Source organism: Castor canadensis, chromosome 11 (assembly GCF_047511655.1).
Source record: "Castor canadensis chromosome 11, mCasCan1.hap1v2, whole genome shotgun sequence".
NCBI lineage: Eukaryota > Metazoa > Chordata > Mammalia > Rodentia > Castoridae > Castor > Castor canadensis.
Genome location: NC_133396.1, coordinates 90,224,860 through 90,252,206, shown reverse-complemented (window position 1 = coordinate 90,252,206; position 27,347 = coordinate 90,224,860). Strand labels below are relative to the sequence as shown.

The 27,347-nt window shown below is 36.0% G+C and overlaps 1 protein-coding gene across 11 annotated transcripts in view; it reads left to right on the top strand.

Annotated features, from left to right (window-relative positions):
• Dnm3 (dynamin 3) overlaps nt 1-27,347 on the top strand; it is a 556,846-nt gene that overhangs the window by 401,513 nt on the left and 127,986 nt on the right. For all 11 annotated transcript variants that reach the window (XM_074047471.1, XM_074047470.1, XM_074047469.1 and 8 more), the window contains one exon: nt 5,485-5,594. In XM_074047471.1, the coding sequence (XP_073903572.1) occupies nt 5,485-5,594 (110 nt within the window). The remainder of the gene's footprint in view (nt 1-5,484; nt 5,595-27,347) is intronic.

Below are 27,347 nucleotides of genomic sequence, written 5' to 3'. Positions count from 1 at the left end.
CTTGGATTAACACATGGGACCATCACATTTTTCTTGGCCCTGATCCCCACCCAGAAACCCAAGACAGTGTCTATAGTTCCCTACTTTCAAACATTCTAGCCACTGTGCATCAAAGAAAAAATAAAACTTTGTTAAAAAATATCGATTGACATTATTGTCTTTTGTGTAATAAGCAAATTATAGTAATTGAATGCCCCATGGTATCTCATGAGTTTTCAGAGTTCTACAAAAACTTTTATAGTTCCTAGATGAGGACCTATAATTTAGACAAATCTATGAGCCACTGCCCTATCTTTGGACCAAGTGTTTGGTGGGATAATCATCCAGTTACTTGTGCTGTGGTCCCCACACATTGCTGGTAAAGGGATGTCATATGAATGTTCCATTCTTTGCCAACAAGGTGGTATAGCACTGAGAGAGGACATATCAGTTTCTCCATAAAAGACAGTTAGGAAGCTAGGTATATATGATATGAAAAATGCAGCAATACTGAAGAATACACATGCACCATTCATGGTGATGTTAGTGTGAGAAGTGGTCAAAAAAGTAAGTATCTGTGTCCTAATGAAGTGCAGCTATTCTCAGCAGTGTGGAATTCCCAATAAGTCTGTCATGTTTCTAATTCTATTATTTGTTAGCCTGAGAAATAGTGCCATGATGTTTTAGAATATTAAAGGAAGTTGTGTAGAGATAAGGGCAAAATAGTTTCTGCTGGGTATTGAGGGGGGGGAGTGGGAGGGGGGGAGTGAGTGGTAAGGGAGGGGGTGGGGGCAGGGGGGAGAAATGAACCAAGCCTTGTATGCACATATGAATAATAAAAGAAAAATGAAAAAAAAAAAAAAACCCATGACAAAAAAAGGGCTGGTGGAGTGGCTCAGGGTGTAGGCCCTGAGTTCAAACTCCAGTACCAGAATAAAAAAAAAATAAAGGAAGTTGTGAAAAATATTTAACAAATACTACATATTTTAAAAATAAATTTCCATGTCATTAGTGTATATTTAAATATATATTTGATCCCTTGGCTGGCTTTTTTTCATGTGTTTTTCTTTATTATTCTTCATTTTACCTAATCTCCTTCATGCTCTACCATTTTTGAAATTTTTCCATCTGTTTGTATTTCTTAAGAGCAGAATCTCTGTGTGTTTTTCCTTTGTGTTATTCTGAAGCATATTGGTTTGTTAAAGCTTATTTATATGATATAAGTCATGAGGCTTGTATTAATCAAATCAGGAATATTGGTCCAGGTTAGTAAAACTTTAACAAATTATATAATATTAAGAAAAAATACTTTAAGTTCACTTAAAATCTGTCTATGAAGCACTGAAAACAAGTGTTCATATCATATCTGGTTAGATAATTTTTTAACATAATGGTATATGTAGATTAACCATATTGGAATTTTATTTGTGATGTATCATTAATATTCAAGTGTTTATTAAACAGTATCTGTATATGTACCATGATAGCTTTTAGGTAAAAACACAAAAGAATCATACAACACTTGCACTCAAGGAGCTTCTGATTTACTTAAAGGGGTAAAGTAAATATAAATAAAAATTGATATTCTATGACAAAAATTGTGGAAAATTTGAAAACTATAGAAAAAAGGTATCTGTTGCATTCTGTAGTCAGTTATCGTCATGCCACTTGACATGAATTTTACGACCTAATGTATTTACCTTATTTCAGAGAAAAAGCTATTTTTATCAAATAAAAGGAACACAAAGACGGACATAGAAATAAATATGGCCTGGTAATCTAAACTTTGCAAAGATTCAGTGGTCAAGTTATGCTGCTCACTTAAGTATCTGCTATGGTTAATTTTGACTGTCAACGTAGTTGGATTGAGAAGCACCTAGAAGATTAATAAAGCATACCTATGGGTGTGCCCATGAGGGTGATGGAGGAGATCTGCCCTGAATGTGGGTGACACCACTCAATAGACTGGGGACCTGAATGGATAAAAGGGAAACAGGAGGATGGCCCAGAGAGCAGGCATTCTCTTTCTGCTTTCTGGCTGTCATGATGTGAGCTGCTCCCTGCTTGATGGTTTCAAATCCTCTGAAACCATGAGCCAAAATAAATAATTCCTATTTGAGGTTGGAGGGCAGTACTGGGGTTTGAACTCAGGGCTTTGTGCTTGAGAGGCAGATACTCTACCACTTGAGCCATGCCTCCAGGCCATAATTTCTCTTTTTAAGTTGGTTTTTGTCAGGTATTTTGTCACAGCAGCAAGAAAGCTAACATAGCATCTTGTACAGTTTTTTAAAATAGATTTTTATTTAATTTTCAAATATATGTTACTATCAAATATCTTAATTAATACTTGGCTATGGTTAGTTAACATTTTTAAATATATTTGGTAATATTTATAATATATGCTGTGTAAATTTTTATTTCCAGCACTTTGCTAGGCACTATAATTTATAGAAATGAGGAAGGACTCATGGTCCTCATTCAATCCTTCAATCTCCTTGAAGATTTTTGTTGTCTTATTAGTAAGAAAAGGTATGCAAAAATAAGATGATTAAATATGTCATCAAACTAAGACTACTCAAATATTCCACAAGTTATGAAATTCCCTTTATATGTCACCAAGTACAGAAAGTCTTCCCAGTCTTTTGCGTATGTCCACTCACCCAATCCTCTGCTCATGCACACTGTCGCTCGTCCAGTAACCATGATATATTTATTAATGGTGCTCCACCAGCTATTAGCCATCACTGGACCCTTGTCAACTCCAAATCTATCACTCATTCCTTTTCAAGTTCAATAAACACGTACTGTGGCTATCCCATAATTCCCACCTCCCTCCAACTTAATTCCTCAGCCTCATTATTCAGTTCCTTCTCCTTGGCCACTCTCTTTCACACATAGATGCACATTCTTTTGGCCCATATTTCTTCTAATTCTTACCAAGTTATTGCAGGGAAAGAGCACTATGTTTTTTATTACCCCTCCACCCTGAACTAAGATTTATGTTTAATGATACTGTACTCCAACACATTGAAAATATTATCATTTCAACATGTAATCAATATAAAAAGAATTAATGAGATAGCTTACATTAATTTCTTCATACTAAATATTTGAAATCAGATGTATATTTTACATTTATACACATCCCAGTTTACTACATTTGAAGTGCTCAGTAGCTGTCTCTGGCTGGTAGCTACTATATTGGGCAATACATTATTAGCTTTTTTAATAAAACTGACAGATCATTTAGCAAATTTCTTAATTAAGCTGGTGCTAAAACTCACTGTATTGTGGAAATTACAGTTCTGTGTATCCCTTCTTCTCCTCTATTCCTTTTGTTTATTTTAGCTATTTCTGATTCAAGATTTTTTTTTTAGCAAAACATCATTCTTTCCCCAAACCACCAAGACTTTTAGAATTATCCATGATATATTGTTTCTTTGCTTGTAGTTGCTTGCTGCCTCGTTTAATTCTGTTTGACTTACAACTTTAATTAAACAAATCAGTCTGAATACTTGTTCTTCTTTGTCAGTCTTAAAACTTGTGATTATGAAATAATTTAGCAATGTGTCCTCAAAAACCTTGGATAAATGACATTTAGTACTTGGGAAATTAAGACTGCATTTTTCATGTTCCCCTGTTCACATATGTGCGTTTTTCTCCAGTGTTTAATATCTGACGTAATTTGCTGGATTTTCAGCCTTCACTATATGCTAAAGAATGCAGTACAAAAGGGGCCTGCTTCTATAGAAAACAAGCCAAGGACATTGTGTTCCATCTTTACAATGAAATGCAGATTTCCCATTAAAAGGCAAATCCATCATTTCAAAAGGTTGAATAGGATGGAGCATTAAAAAAATCCAGCTGCTTAAATTTAGGGCATTGAAAAACATCCAATAAAGAAATGTTCCCTGGGTCTCAAGCATTTTCACTTGATTATGTATTGGATAGATTTTCATTCAATCTAGAGTCTGGCCTCTTAGATCTCTGTGCTAAAATAACTTGACTAGTGTTTTTAGTAAGTTGGACTTAACTATGATATTTTCTTTGTTTAAATTACATATCTCACTAGTTAGAATATCCTTGGATTTATTAATAACTTACTGATTTTGTACAAGACAAGCTGGAATCTTCTTGTAGTGCTCTGCTTTTTTCATGATTTTCCTAGGCTTCTTCTACTCTCATTTAGTTTCTGTTATTTTTGTTTGTTTGTTTCTTTGAAAACTTTTTCTGCCAGCACAGCCATTTTGTTTTCCAGTGAGCTTCTTTCAACTTTTTCAGTCATCTGTTTCACTCTGCCTTCTTTGTGTGTTCAAGTAGAGTGTCACCATTTTGCTAATCCAATGTGCTCTGCCCAGTTTTTCCCTGACTTATTTAGGAGTAAGAAATGGCCTAAGTAATCTTCCCTGAAATGCAATATGGCATCCACAGCTGGCTCAGGGGCACAGAAGAGAGTTCTGGTCCTAGTCACAAATTCTCAATGAAGTGGTCTATATGCTGTATGAGCAGCAAAGCATATGTCAAACATATTTGAATGGTGTACATGTTTCCCATAGGCATCAGTCATTGTTTATTAAAAGCTACAGCTATGCCTCCTTGCTTTCCTCCTCTGGAGTCTAGTCCTGCTTTTCCTCATCTAGAGGCTCACTGTTTAATAAGCCAATGTACTCCTAGAAGTAGGTGTTTACTAGGTTTCTTAAGCTGAGTATTTGGTGTTCTCCTTTCACACTGGTTGTTAGGCATTTATATACATGATGATATTTTCCCTGAGCCAGTCCTAAAAATAAATGTTTCCAACAATTCCTTGGCATCCAATATGTTTTACTAATTCTAGTTTGGTCACATTTGCAACTCTCACCTTTCCAATATCCATATTCTTCCTAAGTAATTGTTCATTTTAAAAGTGAACTTGTTCTAATTCACATCACTCTCCTCCTAATAGGTTCTTTTCCTTGAAAAGACCTCAGTAGTTCTATGAGTTTTATGGAAGAATTCTTTTTTCTGGACCTATATTTCATTCTAGACCCAAATAATAGAAGCGTTTTCTGTGCTCTATCATGGTTTATGGGGGGCATTTCACACTGGGGTCTTTGAGCTTCCACTCCCTTGCCAGCATTGGCTATCAAAACTGCTTAGGCTGCAAATAAAACATGAAATGAAATCCATCTGGCATTTCTCATTGAATTAGGACCAGAACATTTTTGTTAAATATTAACAGATGGCTAAATTCTTAATATCAAACTAACATTTTAAAACATCTTAAGGAGACCCACATGAGGGGGAAAGGATAGAGGACCATGTGTTTTCTCCATCTCTGAGCCCTTCCCATACACTCTCCCTCTCTCATTTTTCCAACCCATGTGTTAAGAATCACTGGAGACTCCTGTCTCAGATAACGTGTATTCCTCAGTAGTTGGTATCAAAATAGTGTTTGATGTGCTACCTGCCATTGGAATGATCTTTTACCAATATCCTCTCTTTCTTCACCCTCCCTCCCCACGACAGGAAAAAGAAAAGAAGTACATGCTTCCCTTGGACAACTTGAAGGTTCGGGATGTGGAAAAGAGCTTTATGTCTAGCAAGCACATCTTTGCACTCTTTAATACAGAGCAAAGGTAAGAAACGAAGCAGCTTCTGTCTTTAGATTTTTGTCCTTGAATTTCTACATGATGCAGAGATCATATTTGCAAATAGTTCCTTTGTTTGCACCTTGAGTTTTGCCACTTCTTCAGCTTCCCTTTCATTTATTTTGCGTTTTTAACTTCCACCGTGGGTTATGGCTACGAAAGATTGAAACACAGAATAAGAAAGATCTTCAAGTATTACTAAGTTTATTTTCTGGTTTTACAGCAGGCACTAAAATTACGCTGCCTCAATTTTTCAAGTGACATCTTACTACCTTAAGGTCTTCCTTATCTTGATTTACTATTTACATACCTACTAATTGCTCAATTATTATCATAGTTTTTAATAGTGTATACATAACATGGATGGATATTCATTAAGGTCTTCCTAAGACCTATGTATTATGTCAAAATTCAATAAAAAGAATTATTCACTTAAGTAAATAAAGACATACATTGCTTCACAGTTTTTCAAAGCACCATCTACCTTCGTTGTCTTTGGTTTTTGTAATAATTGTCCCTAAGGTTAAAAGATGGTGTAGTGTGGCTGCCATTTATAAGTTATAATTTAGGAAATATAGGCTCAGAGAGGTTCGTTGACTTTCTGAAGTTCATGAGACCCAGACCCATGACCCAGAGCAGGAACTTGAATCAGAATTTTGTCTAAGCCCACTTTTTCTTCCACTCATATTTCTTGTGATAGTTTTTTTGTTCCTCATATACAATATCAAAACTTTATTTTGTGCTGATCATGGAAAGCTATGCTTTTGCTTTAAACTAGTTAGTAAAGTTAAATAAGCAAATGGAGAGGTAGCAGAGGATAGTAGATGTAAATGGGCTACAACTAGGAAAAAGTAATAAAGATTTTTTTTTGTAAATAGAAATGTTACAGGAAAAGTCTAATTTGTGTGAGTAAGTTATTAAGAAAGTGAGTCATTAGGTGGCAGGGTCTAATTTTAACCCATGTTTCCAGGCTATATTTCATCTTTATTTAGCAATGAATGAAGTTATTTGATTAGGTTCAATGACTGGCCCAGGGTCAATCACACAGTTAATCAAAATAGCAAAAGAAGAAGACTTCTTCCTACATTCCCAGTCAGTTGCTCAGAGTGACTCATAATACAAAAATACTTGGAAAAACCACAAGAGCAAACCATTTAAAGAATCAAGGGAAAAGAAAATACTGAAATTGGATTTTAGAAGACTTATTTGAGGGTAGATTGTGAAGAAACACTTAAAATGATAAAGAATAAAAAGGCTTCTTAGAGAGAGCCATAATGGTTCCATAATCTACAGTCAACTCAGTACTGTTTACATGCTTGATCAGAGCCCTGGAGAACCAGGAGATGCTAAAGTAATCATCAAGGGTGTGCTCAGCCTTCTCGACAGGATGCTATCAAACAGGAAGTCGAATCCTTTGTCAACCCGGAAAGTCCAGGTTATAAAAAGACTTTGAATAAAGTAAAGAAAAGACTATGGTAGAGCACCTATTTAGGTGAAATACAACTGTGGAGTTTTACAAAGGGTAAAAGTCACTAAAATAAGAAAACTCTAGACTTTTAAAAATCTAGAAATTCAGAGATCTTAGAGTTCTATAAAGTTGTTGAACTCTTCATCCACTTCTCAGAGATGTCTGTGAGAACATGACTGTCCCTACAGGCAAACTTGCCTTTTCCTTTCAAGTCCTGATTCCTTCAGAGGGATTTTTGTGCTATATAGATCTTCCAGTCCAATACTGACTATATGTGGACAACCTTATCTTGTTTCTGATTTTAAAGAGAATTACTTAAAAAGTTTTACAGTTAAATACTTTTAAATAGATGCCTGATATCAGGTTAAGAAGGTAACTCATAGAGGAAAAGGGTTAGTCCCTTGTATAGCAGATTTCAGCCCATCAGGGTGGCCTATTGTCAAATCACACCTTGTAAGTTGCCTTCTCATCTTTCAGTTTCTACAAATGTAAGTCACAGTGCCCACTTCAGCATGAGTTGCTCTCCTGCCCACTTCCTGCATTACAGACTCTCTTTATTCCGCAGCACAAAAAAACAGGACTTGTGTTCTACGCTATGTGCCTGATATATTGCTAACAACTGAAGTTAAAAAAATTACTGATAATTCCCAAATACCATTGACTTTTGTTTTGACAAGTCAAGGATGAAATGTAGAACGTTGTTTCCATCTGTACAGTCAAAAAAAATCTGCCGTTGAAGAAAAACATTTTGAGACTTAATTATCATAAAGAGAAATAAAAGAGAGGTGATAAGAAAAAAAAAAGAAGGTGACTCATATTTCTAGTTATTAAGTTTTGTGATTCATTTTAAAATCATGGATGGTGTTGAATCTTATGAATACCTTCATCTAGAAGATTGTGTGATTGTTCCTCTTCAATCTGTTCATGTGATGAAATGCACTAATAGGCCTTCTAATGTTAAACCATCCTTGATCTCCTAGAATTGAAGCTAGTTAGGTCATCATGTAATATTATGATTATGCATCTGTAGCTCTGCTAGCATTTCATTTAGGCTTTTACATTTATGTTCATAAAGAAAAGTGATCCCCAAATACTCCTTTTTGTTTTGTCTCTAGCTGGTTTTAATATCAAGACTTTTTTCATAAATTGAGATGAGAATAAATCCTTATTGTTCTTTGGAACATTTTGTTTAAAATTGGGCATAACTGTTGATTGCCTGCTTGGTGGAAGTCACTGGGAAAATCAATTAGCTTGGGAGGTGTTCTTGCCTTTTTTATACTTGTTTGTCTTCCACCTCTTTGCTGACTTTTCCCCCTTGAGTTTAGCTTAATCATTTCTTAGCTTGCTAGTTATACTCTGTGTTCATTCCTTTAGACATCCTTTTAATAGTTTGATGTTAATATTTGACTTAAAGTTAAAAGTTTTCTACTCTTTCCAAAATGATCTAAGACACTTTAATAACTCCCTCTTGACTCCCATATTATTCTTACCAGTATTTGAATTCCATCTTAATTTTTCGCCGCTTTAAAATCCCTTTATTGGTTGCTACTTGGTGTTTGTTTTTATTTTGCCCTCATTTTTTAAGAGTGCTATAGATGGATATTAAATTAAAGATCAATTGCTGTTTTATGTCATTATATTGAAGTTATTATTCGTCTATGTATTCTGCCTTCATTTAGGCTCTTGAGAAGTCAGTTGTCATTCTAATTATTTTAAGGGAAATCTGTATTTTCTCACCAGTGTAATTTCAGATCTCAGTCGTCTTTGGTATTCTAAAGTTTCAGTGCAATTTGTTTACGTACACCTGTTGCTTTATGCTTCCTGCTTGGGCTTCGTTTGCTTCTTAATCTTGAGGATTCCTGATTTTGATACATTCTGAAAAATTTTAACTTTTTTCTCTTTTTCTGTACTTTCCTATTTCCCTTTATAAAATTCCTATTAGATGTATGCTAGACCATTTTACCCTGTTCACCATGTGCTTAGTCCTCTATTTTATACACTCTGTCTGTCTGGCTCTCTCTCTCTCTCTCTTTCTTGGTGGCACTGGAATTTGAATTCAGGGCCTCATACTTTCTAGACAGGTGCTCTGCTACTTGATACGTGCCCTAGCTCTTTTTGCTTTATCATTTCAAACAGGGCTTCAGGTGTTTTGTCCAGTGCTGGCCTTGGACCAAGATCCTCCTGCTTCCACCTCCTGGTAGCTATGATTGCAGATGTGTAATATGGGCTGGGGAATTGCTAGCATTTTGCCAGGTTGACCTCAAACACTGATCTCCCCATCTCTGCCTCCTGAATAGCTGGGATTACAGAAGTGCCACACACTCAGTCTACTCTGTGTATCTCTTTGTGCCTCGTTATAATTTTCTTTTCAGTACTATCTTCTAGTTAACTATTACCTTCCTTATTTTTGATAAGGTTGTGATACACTTGCCTGTCATTTTTCTTTGCTAGTGGTCAGAGTTTTTCAATCCATTCTTTTTCTAAAGATGTGACCTTTGGAAGGTCCTGGCTCTTACATAAACTCCAAGATCCTATTTCCTATTCTTTTGTGGACATTAAAATCCAATTTGGCTTCTGAGGATGTTGTCATCTAGTGGCAAAATGACAAAAGGTATATTTCTTCTTTAGGGGGTATGGGAAATTTCTTTCATTTTGGAGAGAGCTTAGACAATTGACACAATGATTTTTCAATTTTAGATGCTTTGTAAGAAGGAGCTCTTAAATTTTTCATTCTGTTGTCTTGGTTGAAATGAAGTGATTATCATTAGCTCATAGAAACACAAAACTATGTTATCAACTTCTGCTAGGCATATTATGACAAGAAAGGTCAACCTGGGGTTCAGAGTATGTACAGATATGAATGCTTAACAAACCAATTACAAAGAATAATCATTTTCTTTTTCTCTCATTTGTTCTCTCAATGTATATTGTTAACCATTCTAAATTATCCATTAAGCATTTTTTCATTACCAGCATTGGTACTCTAAATGAAATATGTGATCTTGTTTTGATGGCATTTTTAATCACCAGTGAGTGTACTATAAATCCACTTTTTGCCAGTCTTAACACAGAAAGTCAATGAAGAAATAAAAGTAGAATTTAGAATGGGGTCTAGTTGGGAGATTATGATACATTAAACAAATGTTTTATATTGGATCATGGATTTAGCCAGGTCACACAGTAGCATGTACTTCATCCCAGCACTGAAGTATTAGAGTTGCAAAGAGCATAGGATTTCGTCACAAGCAATAAAGTTAGCATCACAGCAGGTGACTCTCATTGGGTCATGGCATGAACTAATGTAAAAGAAGCAGAAAGGAGTATTCCAAAAAGGGGTAGTATGGCCAAAGTAAGCAATGGGAAATGTTTGATTAATCTTTTGCCTATCTCTTTTGGATAAGTAAAAGCTAATTTCAAAGGCAAGATGAGACCTATTTACAAAATTAAAACATTCCTTTTTTGTTTCCATATTGTTTATTGACATGGACTTACCCATATAAGTTTATGTATTTTGATACTCTGAGTAGAAGAGGAACCATACATCTATTGCAGCTGATACAATTTGCATAATTCTGCCTTTCTCAAGTCATATTCCTTTTACCACTTACATTAGATTCTAAAATTTGTTCCTGATTTTTCTTTCTTCTGAGACAAGATCTTATAAGAAAGAAAGTATTCTTTTTCCTTGGCTTTAGATAAATTTGTCCTTGGTTAATTTATAGACTTTTTAAGTTCCTCTATTGCTTTGTCTTTTTCATCCCTATCTTCCATGACAGTGTGTTAGATCTATTTATTAATCCAATGTGAGATGCATTAGCTTGGGGCTAAGAGTACCTTATGAATATTTTGAACTGTATGACCTGTGTGAACACTGTCACTGAAGTAGCTGCAAAATACCATGGCTTTCTAGCGTTCCCTAGGACCTTGGAGATGCTATTTGTCCTCCTTTCCTCACAGGTTAAGGAGCTAACATCTAACAGTTAAATGCCTTCCTCATATCACAGAGCCAGAATTGGAGTCCAGGTCTAATGTCTCCTGATCCAGGGTTGCTTCTGATAACATAGTTTAAGTGAACAGCAATCCCACCTATGGCTTTAGCTGGAATTGCACCTAAAAGTCCAGCAGTGTAGTCGTTAACATCCCATGCAGGCATTTCTGCTTACTGTTAATTCTCACATATTTCTGTGGAATGCTTTTAGTGGAATACATTTTTGAAGCCCTGTATGGAACTGACTGGTGCTCCTGCTGCCGTTCCTAAAAGGACTGCTTTAGTCATTGCTGTTTGCATTGTAGCATGATTCCTCAGAGCTCATTCCATTGCTATTTCAGTTTTCCCCTATAGAGTTAAAACTGTCACTCTGTGGCCCCTCATCTTCAGGTGTGTGGAAATCGGTGCCCTTAGCATCCCTTTTAAAAAAGCCTTCAGTGTCCTGTTGAATTAATTTAAGCTTTATGAGTCTAGTGATCAGATTTTTGAACCATTCTAAACAGTGCTTCAGTGCTAAGGTTTTTATAAATGGAAGGATTTGTTGCTAGTTGTAGTGACTTCAATGCTTGAGGAGTGAATTTCACACTCCAGATTGATTTATCCTACATAAGCTTCAGGTAAGACTATGCATTCCTGACCCCTTTTCCTGGCCTTTCAAAGATAGCAGCTTAGATGCCTGGGGATTCAGAACCAATCCATTGCAATACTTTATTCTCACATTCATTGTATTGCCGTAAGTTAAAAAGTTAAATCTAAGGGAAAATATTCCTAGACGTCTTTGTGGCATGGTCTAAACCAAGGATTGGAATGTTCCCCCAGGTTTTTGTTCCATTTGATTTTGTTAGAAATGCCATGTTTTCTCTGGTGGAAGCGTGTCCGAATAATGGCCTCACTGTGCTGGTTTTGCTCTCCCTAGGCAGGCCTTCAGTTTTAAGGTCATGCTAAGGCCCATTTGGTCCCAGGTATGTCAGCTCTGGTAGCCAGCAGAGATCCGTTTCTGCTCAGGGGGGTTGTAGGGCAGCCACATGGTATTTTCTGATCACTCCTTGGGGTTGTCAAACTTTGTTTTCTTTTAAAATAAGGTGTTCTTTCTTTGACACTGCTTTGTAGCTTCAATTCAGGATATGGTTTGTCAACATTACCAAGAGTTTTAGTTCACCTCCTCCCTGCCCACCACCCCCTTCCTATAGAAAGTGATTTTAGGATGTCTCACTGCTCCACTTAGTCCTCAGCATGTTGCTGACACTCAATAAATGTCAAATCATGCCACAGTATAGTTAGTGTGTGTTCTTTAGGTGTTCTGAAAAGAATGACTCTTTATTCTCATTGTTGGGCAGTGCATTTTCCCACTCGTTATTTGAAAAGGAGTTGGAGTCAGGTTTTCCCTTTATGTACCTTTTTGGCTATGTTTCTATATTAAGACATATCTAAGAGTATAAGTTATTGGAAAAGTGTTAATTAAATGAATATGCTGGGCAAAATGTAGTGTATAAAGTCTAAAAGGTCATGTCTTGTCGAAAAGGTCATGTCTCATTTGTGTGTGGCTGAGTGTCAAATCTATATTAAAAAGGAAGCAATTACTCTTCTACAAATAGGGAGAATGGAGGTTCATATTTCTTGGAATTTTGATAGGTAAAAGCATATAGTATTCTGGACCTAAGGAATGAAATATTGTGTATGAAACTCAGTGTAATTAAGCTTGTGAATGGAACATAAACAGACACCTGGAAAAAATATTTTATTTTTATGCCACTGTTGTTGAAACAATGTTTAAAAACATTACTTCTTGCTTCACAGAATACTGGGAATTGGTTGTTTTCTGAATACTCTGATTCAAGAAGACTTCTCTGAGTCAAGTAAAGATTCAGTCAATAATCACTCAGTCTGCCAACTCAGGCTGAGCAATGAAATGATGTGTATTCACCTACTTTTTCCCACAGTGGACGGGTGGGAAGGTCATCTTTCCAGTATGGGTGTTTGTAATGCCCTTGAACAATGAGTACCTTGTGGAAGAAAAATTAAGTCAGTTTAAGAGTAGAAACTCTTTATCACTCTCTATTGACATATATAGTGAGTTCCCAGTATGCCAACAATGTTTGTCTTCCTCTATAAATTTGGAAAGCTAAACCCTGTGTTTTCTCTCATTGAAGGTCTGGATAGGAGAACCCATTTAGCAAGTAAATGAAGAAACAGTTTTTTAGATATAAAATGGTTGAAACAGAGATCTCTATTTTTGTGTGTGTTGTCTCTCTTTGTTCCAGTCTCTCACTTCAAGCACATTTGCTGTCATATGTTTCCGATCCTGTGTGTCACAATAGCTTCCCAGTTTTTGCTACTGCATCTCTTCTCTTTATGACTGTCTCTCTGGTTATAAAATAGCATCATTTAGGAAATCCTAGGTATACCAGAAAGGAGGGAGAAAGTGTTTTCAAAGGGGAGCCTGGAGAAAGAAGGATTGGAGAACCAAAATTATCTGCCCATTTGATTTATTTGATTCACCAATTGCACTAAGACAGAAATCAAATATGATTTGATGATATTTTCATGAACTACGTCTATGACAATTGATTTCACAGTTAAGATAAATTCTCATGAAAGGCAAAATAATTGCTTGGGTATGAAATGCCTGTGGCTTGAAGCAATCAATTTAAATTCTTCTGTTATTGGTTTTCAAATTAAACTCTGAAATGAAATAGGAGTATGATGTTCTACTTGGATGACTGTTTCTGCCTTTTCTGAGGGAGAAAAATAATAAGTATGTGCTTTTCAGCTTTTTCAAATGTCTTAAAAGGCTTTGGAAGAATTGTTCATGCTTGTAACACCTGTGCATAGTCCAGATCCATTTTTCTAGGGGGAATTAGGTATCGTTCTCCTCGGGAGCCTTTTTGTATTACAAACAAAGGGATTGATAGAATAGATTCAACACCTTTGATTCAATTCCTTTCTTCCGAAGGATTTAAACTGAAGTTGTATCTTAAGAGATTAGCAGTGCCAGCAGGGATTTTGATCTGTGTTTGAGGCATTAATGTTCAAGATTGTGTTGATGAATGGGCCCAACATAGCTGAAGTTCAAGAACAAAAAAAAATTATGTCCTTCACAGTAAGTTTACTTTGCTTCTAGGATTTCAGAACACATTGTCCTCTTTCCGCCTATTTCCTGGAACAATCTTTTGCTGATGGCCAATACTCCCCTCCCCCACTCTCCCGACAAACGCTGTGCTTTGGGACTGAAGAGTTCGTCCATTTTGGGGATCATAAAATGGACTCAGCTGCTATTTATCAATGATAAGGGGGCAAACATTAGTTGCAAACATACTATAGAAAAATATATGACTGATTCTGAAGTGTGGTCTTAAAGTGAGACACTTTAGTGGTGAGTTGTAAGGAAGTCTGACACAGATCATCAATTCTACCTTAAAGAGATTAGTGCAAATGATCAAATATCTTTGAATATATGATTAGTTATAAATAAGATTGTATTGCTATTTTTTGTTAAGAATTTATCTTTTCTTTTTGAAAATGAACTAGTCATTCTAAAAAAAAAAAACTGGGTTCAAGGTATTAACTGGCTTCTTTGTCTCAGGCTTTTATTTTAAATGAGTTCACATTCTGGCTATTTATGATAAGGACAGAATTAAAGTAAGTTGTATGCCTTAGCTTCTTTTTAGCCAGCGGGATTTTGTGATAGCATGGCAATCCTAGGCTGACACCAGTAGGGAAACAGCCAGTGTTCAGGTATATCAGTCAGTAAGTGTGGAGGAGTGTTCTTAAGAAAAGAATTAGCAGGGCTGTGAAGTTTTCCCTAGTTGGGTCCAGCCTGAAGGAAATATCTAAACACCCAAATTTCTTTGGCACTCTAAGAGGCCTCCCAAGAACAAAAATAAAGAAAGCTAAAGGGCATGTTTTTTTGACTATTGGAATAATCAGGTTTTTAGAGATCACCTGCAGAATATTGTAAAACAATCTGCACGTTGAAGAGAAAGCTGACATCAAACAGAATAAACAAAAAGTCCAAGGAGGGTTATTCTTCAAATCTGTTGCTATCCAAATCTATTTAGAGTGAATAATGTATTCATGGCTCTTTGGCAGACGTGATGTTTTCCATTATCACCATTGTTACCATATACTGTCCTAGCATTGCAAACGTAACAATTGCCTTGGGTCTCTTGAGTTTGACAAAGGAAAGAAGCATTTAAATCAAAGTGACACTTGGGTATATAATGTTATCTAGTGGTATCCTGAGGTACCCCACACCATGTACTCAGAATATTAATTCCAAATTACTCTAAAATTACTATTTTAGAGTCAGGAATTGTTGTGACACAACATTTCATGTGTAATATATTTTTATTTTTCTTCTGTTGCCTTATAGTACAATCACCTTACGCATGAGGAATATACTTAGCAATATACCTCCTGCTGAGAGAAAATAGTATGAAAGCTTCAACTATATACCTTGCATATAAAGTACGTTACTATGCTTCAGTTTGCTGCATTCAGAGGGAAACTATTTCCTGGCATGTGTAATTAATTTTAATTAACACACAGCCTTAGCAGAGGGAACTGACATGACACAAGCTATGGTAGAAAATGTTAGTCACACTCTGCAACTAACTGTGAGCAGATGCATGGTTTCATAAAGAAAGTATTTGAAAAGTCTAAGTGTAGTGAATCGCCCTGCCCCTTTTCTTTTCTATTTCTGATTTTGAAACTGCCTATGTGTTTTGCTTAGAATCTGGGAAAGTACTGTGCATATAAAGGAACAGTCTCAGAAATATGCAGTTGGAGAAAGTGGCTTTGACTATTCAAACAAGTGTCTGCCTTTGCTTTCAGTCTATGTGTTAAATCCATCCCTCGCTAAAATTATGAGTGATTTGTGTTTTATACTATTAGATAATAACATGAAGTCCTTTTAATATCATACAATGATTTTTCTTTAGAGAATAATAAATCCTTCCAATTTGGTTGTTCTATCGATGTACTAAAATAGTTAAAGTTGTCTTTTGATGATCACATTGTGAGGATAAACAAATTGGTTACATTAGATCTATGCCAATGGGACTCAATATTTTTGGTCTGAGGATTCCTTTCCACTCTTAAAAATTGTTAAAGACCCCAAAGAGCTTTTGTTTATGTGGACTGTGTGGGTTATATCAGGAATTTTGTGAGCTTGTTGACCTCACGTTGTTGCTTAAAATTGATCATAGCTAGAATATTTATACTATAAAAATTGTCAAATGCTACAAATCAGAGTGCCCCCTAGAAAGCCAGTTATTAAGCGTTTATCAGCATTCTACCAACTATATCCATTGTTAGAAATAAAAATAAGAAATTTTAGAAATGTTTGTTTATTTAAAACATTCAAAAAATGTTCACTTAAAAACAGCAGCAGCAATCACCCCATTTCATGTTAACATAAATAGTATATTTTAATGGAAAAAATAGTATGTTTTAATGGAATTAGTGAGAAGAGTGGCATTGTTTTTGCAATTTTGCAAATCTTTTTAATGTGCTAATATAAGACATCTGGGTTCACATATCTGATTCTGCTTTCAATCTGTTGCAATATGTTGTTTTAGTTGAAATATATGAAGAAAATCTGGCCTGACACAAATATGTAGTTGGAAAATGGAAGAATAATTTTAATAACCTTTTCAGATAATTGTGGGTTTTCCTCTTTGATACCTCACCAAAACTTGACAAGTGTTAGTTTCTTACAAGTTAGTTGCAATGTGGAATCTGAAATTATGTCAATGACTTTTCAAGTTCTGTTGTGGTAATAAGTTGGTCTGTTGGGCTCTTTAAATGGATGTGTTGTTTTTGAGTGATTTTGTAACCTCGCGAATTTGTCACAGGGAAAATACTGATTCACTGATTTATACATATCTTCCAAATATTTATATATTCCATTATACTGCATTTAAAAATTGTGTTCATTAATATTGCCACCAATCTCATCAGAAAGGGGGAAACTGTCAAGTCCATTGGTTTCCCAAACTTCTAGTGCCAAACTTTATCATTGGCCACAAAGAATGACAGTTGTTTTCCTTTATGTGACAGGTTCATTTTGCTTTATTTCTGTTGTTTCTTCTTTTTTTCCTTTTGCTTATTTTTAAGATAATGTCTGTCCCAAACTCAAGTTTTAGAAACCATAGATTAATGGCTAGTCAAGCAAAAAAGTAGGTAGCCCATTTTACAGTTCAATTGCACAGGGACCTTGTTGGAGAGAACCCACTCAGAATTCAGCAGAAGGGCTCATTTGTATGTCCCGTTTTGTGACATAGAATATTGAAGTTTAATGTATAGTATTTATTAATATATTAACCTAGACTATATAAATTCATATTAATATTAATATTGAATTATTATCTAGAATATATTGATCATATTAAAACTTAATCTCTTGATTAAATAGTATTAAATTTTTCATCAGAATATCCTTAAGCAAAACTGGCAGTTTTTCAAAACCATGAGTGACTGGCAATGAAGAATACATGGCCATTGATATAGCTCTGTGACAATGCATGGATTTGTGCTACAGTGCCCACTATTGCTTTTGCACCATCAGTACCAGTGTTAACATTTGTTGCACGATAAACCATGAAATTCAAAGAATTATTTTATATCTTGACTATTTCAGTAGCACTTGTATTTGTTGGTAAGCTTTCATATAAATTAGGATTGTCAAAGATTAGTTAGTGCTGACACCAGACAAATGTATTTGAAATAAATGTAGTCATTATTTAGAGGAAAGTATATTTTAAGAGGAAAGCACAATTCTTCTCTTGAGGTTTTAACTCATATTTCATGGCAGCAATTAAATCTTTAATCAAACAAATTATTTTGTCATTGGAAAGTGATGGCAATTTCTTTGTTCTGACATTTTTATTTAGCAGGCACTCAGCAGTGTCAACTAGACAAAGCTTTCTTAGCTTTCAGCTACAGTGTGCACTCCTCCAGCCAATGCCTGGCACTGGCTGCCCCCATAAGATGCTTCTAGGGCTTTTACATTTCTGCTTTGAAAGGTTCTAACAAATAATATTGGACTTTCAAATAATGCATCTGTGTACAAGATATTTCATTACTTTTTAAAATGTTCAACATTTGGCCTCAAAATGGTACTATAATTTAACTGGCATCCTATTTTGGCTTCACAGTTATAGTTTAGTTCTGTTTCTTTGCATTAGATTCCTTCCTCCTTCTAGGAGTTGAACATTATGGGATATGTCAGTCTTATCTTCTTCAGCATCTTTAGATGTAGTTGTTTTGGCTCAGGGTGGAGAAAGTTGATCTTCACATCACATTCCTTTTTATGCCAAATGAGTCAAATCAAATTTTAAAATTTAGAGATATTATTTTGAATCGAAGTAGTATAAAATAAGACAAAAGTATGCACTTCTTCTTATGTTTCCGTATATGTACAAGGGAAATGTTAGATGGTAATGAACTTAATAGTTATCAAGAGCACATTAGCAGTACTGAGAACAAATGGATTAACCATGTAAATGCACGTAACTACCTTTGAGAATTCTAGAAAACATGAGTGTACACAGTTTACCTTTTCAGTAATTGCCCAAGTGATGACATCATCACATGTCATATAACTTTTGAAAAACACCACTGTGTTAATAATGGAAGATAAGTGAAAAAAGCAAACTGGTATGATAGAAATAGCTTTTATGGTTTTAAAATTATATATTCATATGTTCATAAAGTTAATAGGATCAACTTTTTATTTGTAGATATTAACCAAATAATGGGCTTCATTATGACATTTTCATAAATTATATAATGTTCTTTGATCATATTCAAACCCCCTTTACCCTCTATATATGGGCTTCATTATGACATTTTCATAAATTATATAATGTTCTTTGATCATATTCAAACCCCCTTTACCCTCTATATAGTTTTGACCTTGAGAATCCTTGAAAGGGTTTTGGAGACTCTGGGAAGAATCTTGAGGACCCCAGGAGTCCCCGGACAATACTTTGAGGACTGTTAATCTGTACTGTTTGGAAGTGGTAGTTAGGTAATACATGGTATAATGATTTAATGTTGTCACATCAACTTAAGGATTATTTTCATGCCATTATGGAGTTGCTTATTGTATAAGCTAATCTGTTCTTTCTTTCCTTCTTTCTTTTTTCTTTCTCTCTCTCTCTTTCTTTCTTACAGAATTACAAATCTACTGATTACCAAATTGCATTTTTTCATGCCTACTATACACTATCTTAAAGCAGATGGTGAAAACAGCACATCTGGAAAATCAAACTTAGTTCAGGCCATTGTGATAGAGGGATTTATCTTAGTAATCAAAATCCATGTCATTCAGTCCCCTACCACTTATTCCCCAAAATAAAAGCCAAAGCACTGGTGGACTTTACAGAGCATTTGATTGTTTTCTTTGTGTATCATTGCTCTTCTTTGTGAGTGTTAATGTCAATGAAGATGGTGCCAATGAGAGAAATTATCAAATAGCTTAGGATTGAAAAGGAGATGAAAATACTAGGAATGTGTTGATTTCTGAGAAGTGTGTGTGGAAATGAAGATGGAACTAAAAAATGGACTACACTGCTCCCAAGAATGTAGACATACTTCCCCACTCTAATTCTGTCCAAAGGGGTAAAAGATTAGGGCCCTGAGTCCCAATGAGAGAGTCACTTTGGTGGTCTGGGGTAAAGATGTCATATACATTGTCATATATATTCTTTCTCCTTGCTTCCTTCCTTTCCTCTACTCTGATAAGTAACACAGTTGCCTTCAGGGAAGCATTCTACTATACTACTCATTCTTTGACAAGATGCACAAATGATAAAAAGATAAGAAATACTGAACTCCTGTTAGAAGGGTTTATACTAAATATCACATATGCAAGTTATTTGATTAATATCCTTCATCATAAATCAAATCTATCAGAATTATCCTAAAGTTCTACTTTTGCAGTGAAGGACTTTAAGAAAAAAACTTTTTCAATTGTTTGCATACTGCCTGCATGAGCAGTCTGCAACCTGCACTAACTGTGACTTACCTTATGATTTCAGCAGCACTCAAACTGGTCTAAACCCTACTGAAAGGGATTTGTCCACTGACAATGGCTTAGATGTCATGGCAGTATCAAGTTGCTATATAAGCTTCCAATAGTGTATTCTCTGTTTCTGTAGTTATGTCATTGTAGACTGGTAAACAAGACATTCTGGGACCTAAAATACCTTGATGGTGGCCATCACAAATATAAGGTTGAATTTGCCAGGCACATTGCTTAATTAAGGTTCATTATTCCTAGTCATTTATGACCTGCCATTTGTATAGCTATTGTTAGATGCAGAAAAGGTCTAGTTATAGTAGTGTGGGATGAACAGGTAGAATCATAGAAAGCGCTCATCATTTACAAGTCACAGATTAGTGCATGTGATCCAGATAGTTTTCTTATAAAATATGTAAATGGTATTAAATCACTGGATAGACCAAATTGCACTTAACTACATCTCTGTTTGGACAGAAACTATTACCTACATGAGTATTTGTAGAAGACCATTCAGACTCATAATTCACCACTAGCATTATTTTATAATTATTTTCAACAAAATCTTATTTTCTACTAATTTGAAAATATTTGAATTTGTCTGTGATAATACTTGTACACCTCTTCACTAATGAGAAAAAAGCAACTTGAAATTGATGCAGTTACTGCTACTTCAGCTCTCCTGTTCTACAATTACCTTGCCCTGCTCACTTCTGTTAACTCTGAGCATAGACCGACTATTTTTTTCTTTTATATGGCTTCACTGGTCTAAAACTCTTTGAAAACAAACACTGCTTTACAACTCAAGGAAATGCAGATAGTACTTTTAATTCAGAAGACCTAAGAAAACAAGCTGTTGGGTGCTGTTACTCCTTAGGAGACCATACTTGATATGAGAACATCTGCAATGTAGTCACCTAAAATTATCTATTATTGTAATTGTTTTCATTTCCCCCACATATTTCTTCTTTTTTTTTTTTGTTTCAGCCACTTTTTTATTCTGATTCCTTTTTATTATTATTATTATTATTATTTTTATTATTAATATGTGCATACAAGGCTTAGGTCATTTCTCCCCCTTGCCCCCACCCCCTCCCTTGCCACCCACTCCACCCACTCCCTCTCCCCCCAACCCCCTCAATACCCAGCAGAAACTATTTTGCCCTTATTTCTAATTTTGTTGTAGAGAGAGTATAAGCAATAACAGGAAGGAACGAGGGTTTTTGCTGGTTGAGATAAGGATAGCTATACAGGGCATTGACTCACATTGATTTCCTGTGCATGTGTGTTACCTTCTAGGTTAATTCTTTTTGATCTAACCTTTTCTCTAGTTCCTGGTCCCCTTTTCCTATTGGCCTCAGTTGCTTTTAAGGTATCTGCTTTAGTTTCTCTGCATTAAGGGCAACAAATGCTAGCTAATTTTTTAGGTGTCTTACCTATCCTCACCCCTCCCTTGTGTGCTCTCGCTTTTATCATGTGCTCAAAGTCCAATCCCCTTGTTGTGTTTGCCCTTGATCTAATGTCCACATATGAGGGAGAACATACGATTTTTGGTCTTTTGGGCCAGGCTAACCTCACTCAGAATGATGTTCTCAATTCCATCCATTTAACTGCGAATGATAACATTTCGTTCTTCTTCATGGCTGCATAAAATTCCATTGTGTGTAGAAACCACATTTTCTTAATCCATTCGTCAGTGGTGGGGCATCTTGGCTGTTTCCATAACTTGGCTATTGTGAATAGTGCCGCAATAAACATGGGTGTGCAGGTGCCTCTGGAGTAACCTGTGTCACAGTCTTTTGGGACTATCCCCAAGAGTGGTATTCCTGGATCAAATGGTAGATCAATGTCTAGCTTTTTAAGTAGCCTCCAAAGTTTTTTCCAAAGTGGTTGTACTAGTTTACATTCCCACCAACAGTGTAAGAGGGTTCCTTTTTCCCCGCATCCTCACCAACTCCTGTTGGTGGTGGTATTGCTGATGATGGCTATTCTAACAGGGGTGAAGTGGAATCTTAGTGTGGTTTTAATTTGCATTTCCTTCATTGCTAGAGATGGTGAGCATTTTCTCATGTGATTTTTGGCTATTTGAATTTCTTCTTTTGAAAAAGTTCTGTTTGATTCACTTGCCCATTTCTTAATTGGTTCATTAGTTTTGGGAGAATTTAGTTTTTTAAGTTCCCTATATATTCTGGTGATCAGTCCTTTGTCTGATGTGTAGCTGGCAAATATTTTCTCCCACTCTGTGGGTGTTCTCTTCAGTTTATAGACATTTTCTTTTGATGAACAGAAGCTTTTTAGTTTTATGAGGTCATATTTATCTATGCTATCTCTTAGTTGTTGTGCTGCTGGGGTTCCATTGAGAAAGTTCTTACCTATACCTACTAACTCCAGAGTATTTCCTACTCTTTCCTGTATCAATTTTATAGTTTGTGGTCTGATATTAAGATCCTTGATACATTTTGAGTTAATCTTGGTATAGGGTGATATACATGGATCTAGTTTCAGTTTTTTGCATACTGCTAACCAGTTTTCCCAGCAGTTTTTGTTGAGAGGCTGCTGTTTCTCCATCGTATATTTTTAGCTCCTTTGTCAAAGACAAGTTGGTTATAGTTGTCTGGCTTCATATCTGGGTCCTCTATTCTGTTCCATTGGTCTTCATGTCTGTTTTTGTGCCAGTACCATGATGTTTTTATTGTTATTGCTTTGTAATATAGTTTGAAGTTAGGTATCGTGATACCTCCAGCATTGTTCTTTTGACTGAGTATTGCCTTGGCTATTCGTGGCCTCTTGTGTTTCCATATAAATTTCACAGTAGATTTTTCAATCTCTTTAATGCTTCTGATAATGTGGTTTATTACATTTATTAATTTTCGTATGTTGAACCACCCCTGCATCCCTCGGATGAAGCCTACTTGGTCATGGTGAATAATCTTTTTGATGTGTTGTTGAATTCGGTTTGCCATTATTTTGTTGAGGATTTTTGCATCAATGTTCATTAAGGAGGTTGGCCTATAGTTCTCCTCTTTGGAGGTGTCTTTGCCTGGTTTTGGGATAAGTGTAATACTGGCTTCATAAAATGTGTTTGGCAGTTTTCCTTCCCTTTCTATTTCATGGAACAGTTTAAGGAAGGTTGGTATCAGTTCTTTAAAGGTCTGATAGAATTCAGCAGAGAATCCATCAGGTCCTGGACTTTTCTTTTTGGGGAGACTCTTGATTGCTGCTTCAATTTCATTTTGTGTTATAGACCTATTCAGGAGATTAATATCCTCTTGGTTCAGTTTTGGATAATCATGTGTATCTAGAAATCTGTCCATTTCTTTAAGATTTTCGAATTTATTTGAATATAGGTTCTCAAAGTAATTTCTGATGATTTCCTGGAGTTCCATGGTGTTTGTTGTTATCTCCCCTTTTGCATTCCTGATTCTACTAATTTGGGTTTTTTCTCTCCTCATTTTAGTCAGTTTGCCAGGGGTCTATTGATCTTGTTTATTTTTTCAAAGAACCAACTTTTTGTTTCATTAATTCTTTGTATGGTTTTTTTGGTTTCTATTTCATTGATTTCAGCTCTTATTTTTATTATTTCTCTCCTTCTATTTGTTTTGGGATTTGCTTGTTCTTATTTTTCTAAGAGTTTGAGATGTATCAATAGGTCATTGATTTGGGATCATTCAGTCTTTTTAATATATGCACTCATGGCTATAGACTTTCCTCTCAGGACTGCCTTAGCTGTGTCCCATAGGTTCCGGTAGGTTGTGTTTTCATTTTCATTGACTTCCAGGAACTTTTTAATTTCCTCTTTTATTTCATCGATGATCCATTGTTCATTAAGTAATGAGTTATTTAGTTTCCAGCTGTTTGCATGTTTTTTGTCTTTACTTTTGTTGTTGAGTTCTACTTTTACTGCATTGTGATCAGATAGTATGCATGGTATAATTTCTATTTTCTTATATTTGCTGAAACTTGCTTTGTGCCCTAGGATATGATCTATTTTGAAGAAGGTTCCATGGGCTGCTGAGAAGAATGTATATTGTGTAGAAGTTGGACGAAGTGTTCTGTAGACATCAACTAGGTCCATTTGATCTATTGTATATTTTAGATCTTGGATTTCTTTATTGATTTTTTGTTTGGATGACCTATCTATTGATGATAATGGGGTGTTAATGTCTCCCACAACCACTGTGTTGGCATTAATATATGCTTTTAGTTCTTTCAGGATATGTTTGATGAAATTGGGTGCGTTGACATTCGGTGCATACAGGTTGATGATTATTATTTCCTTTTGGTCTATTTCCCCTTTTATTAGTATGGAATGTCCTTCTTTATCTCGTTTGATCAATGTAGGTTTGAAGTCTACTTTGTCAGAGATAAGTATTGCTACTCCTGCTTGTTTTCGGGGGCCATTGGCTTGGTAAATCTTCTTCCAGCCTTTCATCTAAGCCTATGCTTATTTCTGTCGCTGAGATGGGTCTTCTGTAAGCAGCAAATTGTTGGATCTTCCTTTTTAATTCATTTCGTCAAGCGGTGCCTTTTGGCGGGTGAATTAAGTCTGTTAACATTAAGCGTTAGTACTGATAGGTATGTGGTGATTCCTGTCATTTAGTTGTCTTAGTTGTTTGAAGGTTTGATTGTGTGTACCTAAGTTCAGGTTACTCTCTACTGTCTTGCTTTTTCTTTTCCTGTGGTTTGGTGCTGCCTGTCTTTTCATGGTTAAGTTGGGTTTCACTTTCTGTGTGCAGAATCCTTTGAAGAATCTTTTGTGGTGGTGGCTTTGTGGTCACATCTTGTTTTAGTTTCTGCTTATCATGGAAGACTTTTATTGCTCTATCTATTTTGAATGATAGTTTTGCTGGTAGAGTATCCTGGGGTTGAAGTTATTTTCATTCAGTGCCCAGAAGATCTCACCCCACGCTCTTCTTGCTTTTAATGTTTCTGTTGAGAAGTCTGCTGTGATTTTGATGGGTTTACCTTTGTATGTTACTTGTTTTTTCTCTCTTACAGCCTTCAATATTCTTTCCCTAAGTTCTGAACTTGTTGTTTTAATGATGATATGTCGTGGGGTAGTTCTATTTTGATCTGGTCTGTTTGGTGTCCTGGAGGCCTCTTGCATCTGCATGGGAATAGCTTTTTCTAGATTTGGGAAATTTTTTATTATTATTTTGTTGAATATATTATGCATTCCCTTCGCTTGCACCTCTTCTCCTTCTTCAATGCGCATGATTCTCAAGTTTGGTCTTTTGATGGAGTCAGTGAGTTCTTGCATTTTCTTTTCACAGGTCTTGAGTTGTTTAATTAATAGTTCTTCAGTTTTTCCTTTAATTACCATTTCATCTTCAAGTTCTGAGATTCTGTCTTCTGTTTGTTCTGTTCTGCTGGATTGGCCTTCCATTTTGTTTTGCAGTTCTGTTTTGTTCTTTTTTCTGAGGTTTTCCTTGTCCTGGGTGGTTTCCTCTTTAATGTTGTCTATTTTTGTCCTGAGTTCAATTATGTTTATTCATCGTGTCCTCTGTTTCACTTTGGTGTTTATACAGTGCTTCTATGGTTTCCTTTATTTCTTCTTTTGCTTTTTCAAATTCTCTATTTTTTTTGTCTTGGAATTTCTTGAGTGTCTCCTGTACATTTTGGTTGACCCTATCCGGTATTATCTCTATAAAATTCTCATTGAGTACCTGTAGTATGTCTTCTTTTAAATTATTCTTGTGGGCTTCATTGGGTCCTTTGGCATAGTTTATCTTCATTTTGTTGGAGTCTGGATCTGAGTATCTGTTTTCATCATTCCCCTCTGGTGCCTGTACTAATTTTTTACTGAGGGGAAACTGGTTTCCCTTTTTTTTCTGTCTTCCCATCATTGTCTTTGGTGCAATTAAGTATTTTCTAGCTTGTAATAATAACAATGGTAATATTTAGAATGGAAGGGTGAGCTGAGATGGAAAGCAAGAAGTTAAAGAAAAGGGAAAAACAAACAGACAAGAAGTAGAAAGCAGAAGAAGGAATCAGACAAGAAAGTTTCAAAGGTATAAACAGGGAGCGTTAGTGTACTAATTGACAGTAAGCTGAACAGACATTAGAGAGACAGAGAGAGGATTGAAAATCAAAAATAAAAAAAAAAAGAGAAGAATAAAAATAAAAAATAAGTAAATGAAAGAAATATCTATATATAAAACTAAAAGAAAATAAAATGAAAAATAGAAAATTAAAAAAAAACCAAAAACCAAAAACCCTCCAAGTTCAAATGCAATGAAGTTTCAGTCTTAATAATTTGGGTGTCCGTCTCAGTCTCCAGTCCTGGAGATGGTGCATCAGATGTTGTTCTGTAGTTGTCTCATCAAAGGGGATGCATAAAGTAGAACAAAACTACACACACACACACACACACACACACACACACACACACACAAAACCCCACCAAGTGTCCCAAGTTCAAATGCAATACAGTTTCAGTAAGTTTTTCAGCATGCAGGTGTAATTCGGTTGTTCTCTCATCAAAGGTAGAAAAAGAAAAAAAAGCATCTGGAGACAGTTCTGAGAATGGTATCTGCAGCTGTGGCTTGCCTGCCTGCTGCTGTCAGCCTGCTGTTGCTGGAGGCGTTATTTATGCAGATCTCTGGGGTGAGCTTAGCACTCACCTGGCCCTGCAGGCTTTGTTTGCTCAGAGTTCTCCTGTGCGGGAGCCTCTGCTACAAGCTTTCCCCTTTCCAAGCACACTGGGGAAGGTGACACTGCACCCGCTTTCTCAGGCCTGCGTGTTTATTTACAGTTCATGTGGGCAGTGGGTCATCCCCCCTCTCCTGTGCAGTTTTCCTCCCACCACCACTTTTACAAGCTCTCCCGCTCCTGGTTGCTGGGCATGCACACCTGCTCCCGCCAGAGCCTCCCCAGCCCGCCTGGCTTGTTTATTTACAGTTCCGGGAAGGATTCCCTTTCCCCAATCTTCCGTGCTCAGTGCGCCCCACCCTCTTTCCTGCGTGTCTTTATTGTTCTTATTGCTTATTAGTTAGTTTCTCTTTTTTCCCCGGGTGGAGGTCAGTCTGTCCAGGGGGCTATGCTGCTCTGGCCCAGGCTTGTCTGTGGGAGTACCGTGGTACCGCGAAGCTCACCTTGTCCGCATCTTCCCAAGCCGTATGGGCGCAGGCGACTGGCAGCCTGGGGGCCCTCCTTATTTCTCCATTTAATGTGAAGTGGAGATTCTCTGCACTGGCTGGAGGTGTGGAGGGGTCAAAGTTTTGCCTCTTCTCGGTGATTTTGCCTGCAAAGTGTGTCTCC